Consider the following 13565-nt stretch of genomic DNA (forward strand, 5'->3'; position numbering starts at 1 on the left):
TTATACAGACATACAGCACTAACACTACACTTTACACAGACATACAGCACTAACACTACACTTTATACAGACATACAGCACTAGCACCACACGTTATACAGACATACAACACTAACACTACACTTTATACAGACATACAGCACTAACACTACACTTTATACAGACATACAGCACTAACACCACACTTTATACAGACATACAGCACTAACACCACATTTTATACAGACATACAGCACTAACACTACATTTTATACAGACATACAGCACTAACACCACACTTTATACAGACATACAGCACTAACACCACACTTTATACAGACATACAGCACGAACACCACACTTTATACAGACATACATCACTAACACCACACTTTATACAGACATACAGCACTAACACCACACCTTATACAGACATACAGCACTAACACCACACCTTATACAGATGACAAAGTAAGAAATCTGATGCCTTATAAGGAAGTAGTGTACATGCTAACATGACAGGTGTGTAAACATGGAGGAGGCGGAGCTAGAAGATGGATGTTAGTTACCTTGTGAGTTGGGCTCAGGCAGCGTCTCTCTGGCCACTAAATGCATGACGCTGGTTTTACCCAGAGGCAACTTCAGTGCTGCACACACACAACACAACAATATCATCAATATACCTCATCAAAATAAAATGTCATCAAAATAAAATGTCATCAAAATACGGCATCAAAATAAAATGTCATTAAAATAAAACATCAAAATATGTCATCAAAATAAAATGTCATCAAAATACGGCATCAAAGTAAAACGTCATCAAAATAAAAGGTCATTAAAATAAAAGGTCATTAAAATAAAATGCCATCAAAATAAAATGTCATCAAAATACGGCATCAAAATAAAATGTCATTAAAATAAAACATCAAAATATGTCATCAAAATAAAATGTCATCAAAATACGGCATCAAAGTAAAACGTCATCAAAATAAAAGGTCATTAAAATAAAAGGTCATTAAAATAAAATGCCATCAAAATAAAATGTCATCAAAATAAAATGTCATTAAAATAAAATGCCATCAAAATACGGCATCAAAATAAAATGTCATTAAAATAAAACATCAATGTCATCAAAATAAAATGTCATCAAAATACGTTATCAAAACAAAACATCATCAAAATAAAATGCCATCAAAATACGGCATCAAAATAAAATGTAATCAAAATAAAACATCAAAATAAAATGCAATCAAAATACGGCATCAAAATAAAATGTCATTAAAATAAAACATCAATGTTATCAAAATAAAATGTCATCAAAATACGTTATCAAAACAAAACATCATCAAAATACGGCATCAAAATAAAATGTAATTAAAATAAAACATCAAAATATGTCATCAAAATAAAATGTAATCAAAATACGTTATCAAAATAAAATGTCATCAAAATTCGTCATCAAAATAAAATGTCATCAAAATACGGCATCAAAATAAAATGTCATTCAAATAAAACATCAATACGTTATCAAAATAAAATGTCATCAAAATACGTCAACAAAATAAAATGTCATTAAAATAAAACATCAATACGTTATCGAAATAAAACGTCATCAAAATAAAATGCCATCAAAATAAAATGTCATTAAAATAAAACATCAATACGTCATCAAAATACGTCATCAAAATAAAATGTCATCAAAATACGTCGTCAAAATAAAACGTCATCAAAATAAAATGTCATCAAAATACATCAACAAAATAAAATGTCATCAAAATACGTCATCAAAATAAAATGTCATCAAAATAAAACGTCATCAAAATACGTAATCAAAATAAAATGTCATTAAAATAAAACATCAAAATACGTCATCAAAATAAAATGTCAAAATATGACATCAAAATAAAATGTCATTAAAATAAAACATCAAAATACGTTATCAAAATAAAATGTCATCAAAATAAAACGTCATCAAAATACGTAATCAAAATAAAATGTCATTAAAATAAAACATCAAAATACGTCATCAAAATAAAATGTCATCAAAATAAAACGTCATCAAAATAGAACGGGAGAGGAGGGTGAAATAAAAAAAATAAAAACTTTTTATTTTTTATTTTTTCATAAACAAATACAATCATGTGTGCTTACGGACTGTATCCCTGCAGACTGTATTGATCTATATTGATATATAATGTATATATTGTGTTTTTTATGTTGATTTATTTAAAAAAAATATATATATATATATATATTTTTACTATTTTTTTTTTTTTTTTAATTTCTTGTGCGGCCCGGTACAAATCGACCTGGTGGGTGGGGACCACTAGTGTAGAGGACAGTTTGGTGTAGCACAGAGTGGTGTAGAGGACAGTTTGGAAAATTTGTCCCACGGACCGGGGGTGGGGGGGGGTGGATTTTTTTATTTTTTTTTTCCATAAAGAAATACTTTTTTTTTTTTCATAAAGAAATACAATCATGTGTGCTTACGGACTGTATCCCTGCAGACTGTATTGATATATATTGATATATAATGTATATATTGTGTTTTTATGTTGATTTAATAAAAAATAAAACAAATAAATAAAACAAAATATATATATATATATATTTTTACTATTTTTTTTTTTTTTAAATTTCTTGCGTGGCCCGGTACCAATCGGCCCGGTGGTTGGGGACCACTGGTGTAGAGGACAGTTTGGTGTAGCACAGAGTGGTGTACAGGACAGTTTGGTGTAGCACACAGTGGTGTAGAGGACAGTTTGGTGTAGCACAGAGTGGTGTAGAGGACAGTATGGTGTAGCACACAGTGGTGTAGAGGACAGTTTGGTGTAGCACAGAGTGGTGTAGAGGACAGTATGGTGTAGCACACAGTGGTGTACAGGACAGTTTGGTGTAGCACACAGTGGTGTAGAGGACAGTTTGGTGTAGCACAGAGTGGTGTAGAGGACAGTATGGTGTAGCACACAGTGGTGTAGAGGACAGTTTGGTGTAGCACAGAGTGGTGTAGAGGACAGTATGGTGTAGCACACAGTGGTGTAGAGGACAGTTTGGTGTAGCACAGAGTGGTGTAGAGGACAGTATGGTGTAGCACACAGTGGTGTAGAGGACAGGTGTGAGAGCACCTTTGGCCTCCTAAAGGAAGTGACTACCCCCACCCTTTTCCTGCACTTCCTGTCTGTGTGAAAGGCAGCTTGTCCTCAGCACTGAGCTTCTTCTGTTCTAAGGAAAACATCAACAGCAGAAGAACTTTCCAGAACCTGCACCATGTGTGTGTGTGTGTGTGTGTGTGTGTGTGTGTGTGTGTGTGTGTGTGTGTGTGTGTGTGTGTGTGTGTGTGTGTGTGTGTGTGTGTGTGTGTGTGTGTGCGTGCGTGCGTGCGTGCGTGCGTGCGTGCGTGCGTGCGTGCGTGCGTGTGTGTGTGCCATCACCTCCTAGCGTGACGTTGCCGTGCAGGAAGCGTCCCTGGTAGATGAGCCTCAGGATGTTGGGACTGCTGACTTGTTCTTCCTCCCAGTCTGAAAACATGCCCAGCAGCATTCATACTTCACTCATCTTTCATACTGTACAATTATCATGTTCAATACTCTCATACTACTGAAACACTCTCACACACACTACTGAAACACTCTCATACACACTACTGAAACACTCTCATACACACTACTGAAACACTCTCATACACACTACTGAAACACTCTCATACACACTACTTAAACACTCTCACACATACACACTACTGAAAAACTCTTATACACACTACTGAAACACTCTCATACACACTACTGAAACACTCTCACACACACTACTGAAACACTCTCATACACACTACTGAAACACTTATACATACTACTGAAACACTCACACACACTACTGAAACACTCTCACACACACTACTGAAACACTTATACATACTACTGAAACACTCTCACACACACTACTGAAACACTTATACATACTACTAAAACACTCTCACACACACTACTGAAACACTCATACACACTACTGAAACACTTATACATACTACTGAAACACTCTCATACACACTACTGAAACACTCACACACACTACTGAAACTTTTACACTACTGAAACACTCTCACACACTACTGAAACACTTATACATACTACTGAAACACTCTCACACACACTACTGAAACACTCTCATACACACTACACTGTTTAAGTAGTGTGAATGAGAGTGTTTCAGTAGTGTGTATATGAGAGTGTTTCAGTAGTGTTTATAAGAGTGTTTCAGTAGTGTGTATGAGAGCGTTTCAGTGGTGTGATGAGCGAATTTCAGTAGTGTGTATGAGAGGGGTTCAGTGTTGTATATTAGAGCATTTCAGTAGTGTGAATGAGAGAATTTCAGTAATAAGAGTGTTTCAGTAGTGTGAGTGAGAGTGAGTAGTGTGTATGAGTGTTTCAGTAGTGTGTATGAGAGTGTTTGAGTAGTGTGTATGAGAGTGTTTGAGTAGTGTGTATGAGAGCGTTTCAGTCGTATGTATGAAAGTAATTGAGTAGTGTGTATGCGAGCGTTATGAGCGGAGTGTATACGAGAGCATTTTAGTTGCGTGTGTGATAAAATAAATTCAGTAGTGTGTATGAGAGTGTTTCAGTAGTGTGTATGAGTGTTTCAGTAGTGTGTATAAGAGTGTTTAAGTAGTGTGAATGAGAGTGTTTCAGTAGTGTGTATAAGAGTGTTTCAGTAGTGTGTGTATGAGAGTGTTTCAGTAGTGTGTATAAGAGTGTTTCAGTAGTGTGTATGAGAGTGTTTGTATGAGAGTGTTTCAGTAGTGTGTATGCGAGCGTTATATATACACAAGTGTAAACGGGAGCATTTCACTTGTGTGTGTGTGTGATAAAAATAAAAATCAGCAGTGTGTATGAGAGTGTTTCAGCTGTGTGTATGAGTGTTTGAGTAGTGTGTATGAGAGCGTTTCAGTCGTATGTATGAAAGTGTTTGAGTAGTGTGTATGCACGCGTTAAATATACGAGTGTATACGAGAGCATTTCACTTGTGTGTGAGATAAAAAAAACTTCAGTAGTGTGTATGAGTGTTTGAGTAGTGTGTATGAGAGTGTTTCAGTCGTGTGTTTGAGAGTGTTTGAGTAGTGTGTATAAGAGTGTTTCAGTCGTGTGTTTGAGAGTGTTTCAGTAGTGTGTATAAGAGTGTTTCAGTAGTGTGTATGAGTGTTTCAGTAGTGTGTATGAGAGTGTTTGTCGTGTGTGTATAGGAGTGTTTCAGTAGTGTGTATGAGTGTTTCAGTCGTGTGTTTGAGAGTGTTTGAGTAGTGTGTATGTGAGCGTCATATATACGAGTGTATACGAGATCTTTTCACTTGCGTGTGTGATAAAAACTATTCTGTAGTGTGTGTGAGAGCGTTTCAGTCGTGTATGTGAGAGGTAGTTCTGAATAATGTCCCTAACGGCCCCTCACGCATACTAGTGTGTCTTTTTGTTTGTGTGCACGCTTGCTATGTGTGTACTTTAGTGTGTGTGGCACATGACGTGGTAGAAACACTTCAACACGTCAACTCACACCATGTGAACTCAAGTATTGGGACACGCTTCCAACTCGGTGGGGACATTTTGAGGAAGAATCACTTCTTACAGAGTGAAAGCTGTCAAAGCTTGCTTTTGTCACTTCCTGTCCCAATACATGTGTCCACACGCAACCTCCCACACTGGAGTGTGTGCGTGCGTGTGTGTGTGTGTGCGTGTGTGTGTGTGTGTGCGTGGTCTCGCTCACCCATTGGCCAGTCGTCATAAACCTGCTTGGCGATGTCTGCCGCCGAATCGCTGGGCGAAAAAAGGAACTCTTTGGTCTTCCCGCTGACTAAGATGAGTCGCAGGTTGATCTGTCAGACACATAAACGTCACGTCAGTCACCTGGCAGGACTCAAACAGGAAGCTGAAACATCCCCCGGACTGTGTGTGTGTGCGTGTGTGTGTGTGTGTGTGTGTGTGTGGTAGTAGTGGGTATGAGAGTGTTTCACTATTGTGTATAAGAGTGTTTCAGTAGTGTGTATAAGTGTTTCAGTAGTGTGAATAAGAGTTTCAGTAGTGTGTATGAGAGCGTTTTAGTAGTGTGTATGAGAGTGTTTCAGTAGTGTGTTTGAGAGTGTTTCAGTAGTGTGTATGAGAGTGTTTCAGTAGTGTGTATGAGAGTGTTTCAGTAGTGTGTATAAGAGTGTTTCGGTAGTGTGTATGAGAGTGTTTCAGTAGTGTGTATGAGAGTGTTTCAGTAGTGTGTGTGAGAATGTTTCAGTAGTGTGTGAGTGTTTCAGTAGTGTGTATGAGAGTGTTTCAGTAGTGTGTATGAGAGTGTTTCAGTAGTGTGTATGAGTGTTTCAGTAGTGTGTGAGTGTTTCAGTAGTGTGTATGAGAGTGTTTCAGTAGTGTGTATGAGAGTGTTTCAGTAGTGTGTATGAGTGTTTCAGTAGTGTGTATGAGAGTGTTTCAGTAGTGTGAATGAGAGTGTTTCAGCTGTGTGTATGAGTGTTTGAGTAGTGTGTATGAGAGCGTTTCAGTAGTGTGTATAAGAGTGTTTCAGTAGTGTGTATAAGAGTGTTTCAGTAGTGTGTGTGAGAGTGTTTCAGTAGTGTGTATAAGAGTGTTTCAGTAGTGTGTATGAGAGTGTTTCAGTAGTGTGTATGAGAGTGTTTCAGTAGTGTGTGTGAGAATGTTTCAGTAGTGTGTATAAGAATGTTTCAGTAGTGTGTATGAGAGTGTTTCAGTAGTGTGTATGAGAGTGTTTCAGTAGTGTGCATGAGAGTGTTTCAGTAGTGTGTATGAGAGTGTTTTAGTAGTGTGTATGAGTGTTTCAGTAGTGTGTATACGAGTGTTTCAGTAGTGTGTATAAGAGTGTTTCAGTAGTGTGTATGAGAGTGTTTCAGTAGTGTGTATAAGAGTGTTTCAGTAGTGTGTATGAGAGTGTTTCAGTAGTGTGTATGAGAGTGTTTTAGTAGTGTGTATGAGAGTGTTTCAGTAGTGTGTATAAGAGTGTTTCAGTAGTGTATGAGAGTGTTTCAGTAGTGTGTATGAGAGTGTTTTAGTAGTGTGTATGAGAGTGTTTCAGTAGTGTGTATAAGAGTGTTTCAGTAGTGTATGAGAGTGTTTCAGTAGTGTGTATAAGAGTGTTTCAGTAGTGTGTATGAGAGTGTTTCAGTAGTGTGTATAAGAGTGTTTCAGTAGTGTATGAGAGTGTTTCAGTAGTGTGTATGAGAGTGTTTCAGTAGTGTGTTTGAGAGTGTTTCAGTAGTGTGTATGAGAGTGTTTCAGTAGTGTGTATGAGAGTGTTTCAGTAGTGTGTTTGAGAGTGTTTCAGTAGTGTGTATGAGAGTGTTTCAGTAGTGTGTATGAGAGTGTTTCAGTAGTGTGTATAAGACAACATGCAAACATTTAGCATGTTGTCATGTACTCTAAAGACTGCAAAATGAAGACTTGGCTAACAAACCACAACGAGGAACACTTTGAATATGGAACTGTTCAAATCTGTTGAAAAAAATCCTTTCCAGCCAAAGATAAGCGGTTTTATGTTTTGGACTTTGTTCACTTCCTGCGCCCACGATGAGGAACACCACCTAAAACATGACATCATAACGTAACCAGTAAGGAACACCACCTAAAACATGACATCATATTATAACCAGGAAGGAACACCCCCTAAACATGACATCATATTATAACCAGGAAGGAACACCGCCTAAACATAACATCATAACATAACCAGGAAGTAACACCGCCTAAACATAACATCATAACATAACCAGGAAGGAACACCGCCTAAACATAACATCAAAACATAACCAGGAAGGAACACCGCCTAAACATAACATCATAACATAACCAGGAAGGAACATCGCCTAAACATAACATCATAACATAACCAGGAAGGAACACCACCTAAACATAACATCATAACATAACCAGGAAGGAACACCGCCTAAACATAACATCATAACATAACCAGGAAGGAACATCGCCTAAACATACCATCATAACATAACCAGGAAGGAACACCACCTAAACATAACATCACAACCAGGAAGGAACACCACCTAAACATATAATAACATAACCAGGAAGGAACACCACCTGAACATGACATTATAACATAACCAGGAAGGAACACCACCTAAACATAACATCATAACCAGGAAGGAACACCACCTAAACATAACATCGTAACATAACCAGGAAGGAACACCACCTAAACATAACATCATAACCAGGAAGGAACACCACCTAAACATGACATTATAACATAACCAGGAAGGAACACCACCTAAACATAACATACATAGGAAGGAACACCACCTAAACATAACATCATAACATAACCAGGAAGGAACACCACCTAAACATAACATCATAACCAGGAAGGAACACCACCTAAACATAACATCATAACATAACCAGGAAGGAACACCACCTAAACATAACATCATAACATAACCAGGAAGGAACACCACCTAAACATAACATCATAACCAGGAAGGAACACCACCTAAACATATCATAACATAACCAGGAAGGAACACCACCTAAACATAACATCATAACATAACCAGGAAGGAACACCGCCTAAACATAACATCATAACATAACCAGGAAGGAACACCACTTAAACATAAGTCACATAACCAGGAAGGAACACCACCTAAACATAAGTCACATGACCAGGAAGTTAGTGGAGAATGGACTCCACCTCCTCCACTCTTTTGTCACATAGTTGACAACATCCAACACGCAGCAATAGATGACATATGAAGGACTGCTACACACACACACACACACACACACACACACACACACACACACACACACACACACACACACACACACACACACACACACACACACACACACACACACGCACGCACGCACGCACGCACGCACGCACGCACACACGCACACACACACAAGGTTACATAAGAGTTACTTCCTGAGGCCCTGTGAGCTGCAACCTTTGGGATGTTCATGCACGCTTGCTTTATTTCCACTCATGTTGTCACTTCATGTTGTCACTTCATGTTGTCACTTCATGTTGTCACTTCATGTTGTCACTTCATGTTGTCACTTCATGCAACAAAATGTTTGTTATTGTGAGTTTTTATTGGAAATGAGGAGCATCTTGCAGTGACATCAAATATAATAATAATAATAATAATAAACATTAGGACTGCAATGATTCATCACTTAAAACGACTCATTTGTTGGAAAAAAGCTTTGACTTATCATTTTATATCAAATTATATCAAATCCAGAACACATAAAAGGTAAAACTAGTTGAATAGAAAGTAAAGGATAGTAAAAAAAAAAAAAAAAAAGGTAAATAAAAGAAGGTAAATAGAAGGGGGAAGTATTCAAGAAAAGGCAAAGATGATACATAAAATTATATAAATAAACTTAAAAGAAGGTAAATGTGACAACTTATGAGAGTGTTTCAGTAGTGTGTATGAGAGTTTTTCAGTAGTGTGTATGTGTGAGAGTGTTTAAGTAGTGTGTATGAGAGTGTTTCAGTAGTGTGTATAAGAGTGTTTCAGTAGTGTGTATGAGAGTGTTTCAGTAGTGTGTATAAGAGTGTTTCAGTAGTGTGTATGAGAGTGTTTCAGTAGTGTGTATGGGAGTGTTTCAGTAGTGTGTATGAGAGTGTTTCTGTAGTGTGTATGAGAGTGTTTCAGTAGTGTATGAGAGTGTTTCAGTAGTGTATGAGAGTGTTTCAGTAGTGTGTGAGAGTGTTTAAGTAGTGTGTGTGAGAGTGTTTAAGTAGTGTGTGTGAGAGTGTTTAAGTAGTGTGTATGAGAGTGTTTCAGTAGTGTGTGTGAGAGTGTTTAAGTAGTGTATATGAGAGTGTTTCAGTAGTGTGTATGAGAGTGTTTCAGTAGTGTATATGAGAGTGTTTCAGTAGTGTATTTGAAAGTGTTTCAGTAGTGTGTATGAGAGTGTTTCAGTAGTGTGTGTGAGAGTGTCAGTAGTGTGTATAAGAGTGTTTCAGTAGTGTGTGTGAGAGTGTTTAAGTAGTGTATATGAGAGTGTTTCAGTAGTGTGTATGAGAGTGCTTCAGTAGTGTGTATGAGAGTGTTTCAGTAGTGTGTGGGAGAGTGTTTAAGTAGTGTATATGAGAGTGTTTCAGTAGTGTGTATGAGAGTGTTTCAGTAGTGTGTATGAGAGTGTTTCAGTAGTGTGTGGGAGAGTGTTTAAGTAGTGTATATGAGAGTGTTTCAGTAGTGTGCATGAGAGTGTTTCAGTAGTTCTCCAAAATATTCCAACTGTTCTTTTACCAATTCCAAGTCAACTTTATAACTCTGAATTTGAGTGGAGAAAAGTGATAGTAGAAAATGAAAATGGTGACCTTGTGAGAAGTTTTATTTACGTGCCAGCAGTTTTTTGTTGTTCCACTTGAAAATGAAAATGTCAAAAGAGTTTTCTTTCAAGCAGACCGTAACAAAAACAATCATGATTCAGATTTCTTGACAGAATTGTGCAGCTTTACTGCAGAAAGATGACTAATGAGGCTTTTTTTCCAACACACCTGCTGGTAAAGGATAGTAAAAAAAAAAAATAAAAAAATAAAAGAAGGTAAATAGAGGGAGGAAGTGTTAAAAAAAAAAGGCAAAGATGATACATAAAACAATGTAAATAAACTTAAAAGAAGGTAAATAGAAAGGGGATGTGTTAAAAAAAAAGGCCAAGATGATACATAAAATAATGTAAATAAAACTTAAAAGAAGGTAAATAGAGGGAGGAAGTATTAAAGAAAAGGCAAAGATGATAAATCAAAGAATGTAAATAAACTTAAAAGAAGGTAAATAAAAGGGGAAACTATTTTCCAGACCATAGGGCGTACCGGGTTATAAGGCGCACTGCCGATGAATGCTCTATTTTCCATTTTTTTTCCATATATAAGGCGCACCAGATTATAAGGCGCATTAAAGGAGTCATATTATTATGGTTTTTGTCTAAATGTTAAATACTTCCTTGTGGTCTACATAACATGTAATGGTGGTTCTTTGCTCAAAATGTTGCATAGATGATGTTTTAGTCGCTTCACGATGCGCCATTTTGTGGGCGGTCTTATTTACGTGCCTCCACTTCAACAGCATCTTCTCCCCGTCGTTAAAACAGGTAGCTAGTTCAGACTTTACTTCAATCAATAGCGGAGCAGCGTCTCCTCGTCCGGAAACATCAAAAACCGTCCGACCGGAACTCTCTAACAACTAAAGTTCCTTGGGTGAATAATGTCAACTCACTACACCGGTATGTTTTAGTGCTGTCATGGTGAGTTTACTGACAGATAATGAGTAAGAACTTTACACTACTTTATATTAGAAATGGCAACAGTGGAGGATGAATGTCACATAACAAGAAGATAGAGAGAAAACGGTGTCGGCACGAACTACGAAGGCGGACACGCGCAAATTTCCTTTTCATTTGCACATTCACACAATAACAACATATGTAACATTCACACAACAACAACAGATGTAACATTCACACAACAACATATATAACATTCACACAACAACAACAGATGTAACATTCACACAATAACAACATATGTAACATTCACACAACAACAACAGATGTAACATTCACACAACAACATATATAACATTCACACAATAACAATATATGTAACATTCACACAATAACAACATTTAACATTCACACAACAACAATGTATGTAACATTCACACAATAACCTATGTAACATTCACACAATAACAACATTCACACAACAACAACAGATGTAACATTCACACAACAACAACCGATGTAACATTCACACAACAACAACAAGAGATGTAACATTCACACAACAACAAGAGATGTAACATTCACACAACAACAACAACAAGAGATGTAACATTCACACAACAACAAGAGATGTAACATTCACACAACAACAACAGATGTAACATTCACACAACAACAACAGATGTAACATTCACACAACAACAACAACAAGAGATGTAACATTCACACAACAACAACATATGTAACATTCACACAACAACAACAACAAGAGATGTAACATTCACACAACAACAACAGATGTAACATTCACACAACAACAACAAGATATGTAACATTCACACAACAACAACAACAGATGTAACATTCACACAACAACAAGAGATGTAACATTCACACAACAACAAGAGATGTAACATTCACACAACAACAACAAATGTAACATTCACACAACAACAACATATGTAACATTCACACAACAACAACAACAAGAGATGTAACATTCACACAACAACATATGTAACATTCACACAACAACAACAACAAGAGATGTAACATTCACACAACAACAACATATGTAACATTCACACAACAACAACAACAAGAGATGTAACATTCACACAACAACAACATACGTAACATTCACACAACAACAACAACAAGAGATGTAACATTCACACAACAACAACAGATGTAACATTCACACAACAACAAGAGATGTAACATTCACACAACAACAAGAGATGTAACATTCACACAACAACAACAAGAGATGTAACATTCACACAACAACAGATGTAACATTCACACAACAACAACAGATGTAACATTCACAGAACAACAACAGATGTAACATTCACACAACAACAACAACAGATGTAACATTCACACAACAACAACATATGTAACATTCACACAACAACAACAGATGTAACATTCACACAACAACAACAGATGTAACTTTCACACAACAACAAGAGATGTAACATTCACACAACAACAACAACAAGAGATGTAACATTCACACAACAATAACAACAGATGTAACATTCACACAACAACAACAGACGTAACATTCACAACAACAACAGATGTAACATTCACACAACAACAACAGATGTAACATTCACACAACAACAACAGATGTAACATTCACACAACAACAACAGATGTAACATTCACACAACAACAACATATGTAACATTCACACAACAACAACAGATGTAACATTCACACAACAACAACAGATGTAACATTCACACAACAACAACAGATGTAACATTCACACAACAACAACTGATGTAACATTCACACAACAACAACATACAGATGTAACATTCACACAACAACAACATATGTAACATTCACACAACAACAACATATGTAACATTCACACAACAACAACAGATGTAACATTCACACAACAACAACAGATGTAACATTCACACAACAACAACAGATGTAACATTCACACAACAACAACAACAGATGAAACATTCACACAACAACAACAGATGTAACATTCACACAACAACATATGTGACATTCACACAACAACTAACAGATGTAACATTCACACAACAACAAGAGATGTAACATTCACACAACAACAACAACAGATGTAACATTCACACAACAACAACAACAACAGATGTAACATTCACACAATAACAACAACAGATGTAATATTCACACAACAACATATATAACATTCACACAACAACAACAGATGTAACATTCACACAATAACAACATATGTAACATTCACACAACAAACAACAGATGTAACATTCACCACAACATATATAACATTCACACAATAAC

General features: G+C 36.6%; 1 protein-coding gene across 1 annotated transcript in view; it reads right to left on the bottom strand.

The window, feature by feature from the left end:
- The window catches only part of LOC133650114 (ubiquitin-like protein 3), a 34283-nt gene that overhangs the window by 2548 nt on the left and 18170 nt on the right, over window positions 1-13565 (bottom strand). The window contains exons 2-4 of the mRNA XM_062046950.1: window positions 5731-5839; window positions 3411-3497; window positions 549-626 (exon numbers count right to left, since the gene is read on the bottom strand). Of these exons, the coding sequence (XP_061902934.1) occupies window positions 549-626; window positions 3411-3497; window positions 5731-5839 (274 nt within the window). The remainder of the gene's footprint in view (window positions 1-548; window positions 627-3410; window positions 3498-5730; window positions 5840-13565) is intronic.

This window comes from Entelurus aequoreus, linkage group LG05 (genome assembly GCF_033978785.1).
Source record: "Entelurus aequoreus isolate RoL-2023_Sb linkage group LG05, RoL_Eaeq_v1.1, whole genome shotgun sequence".
In the NCBI taxonomy this organism is placed as follows: domain Eukaryota; kingdom Metazoa; phylum Chordata; class Actinopteri; order Syngnathiformes; family Syngnathidae; genus Entelurus; species Entelurus aequoreus.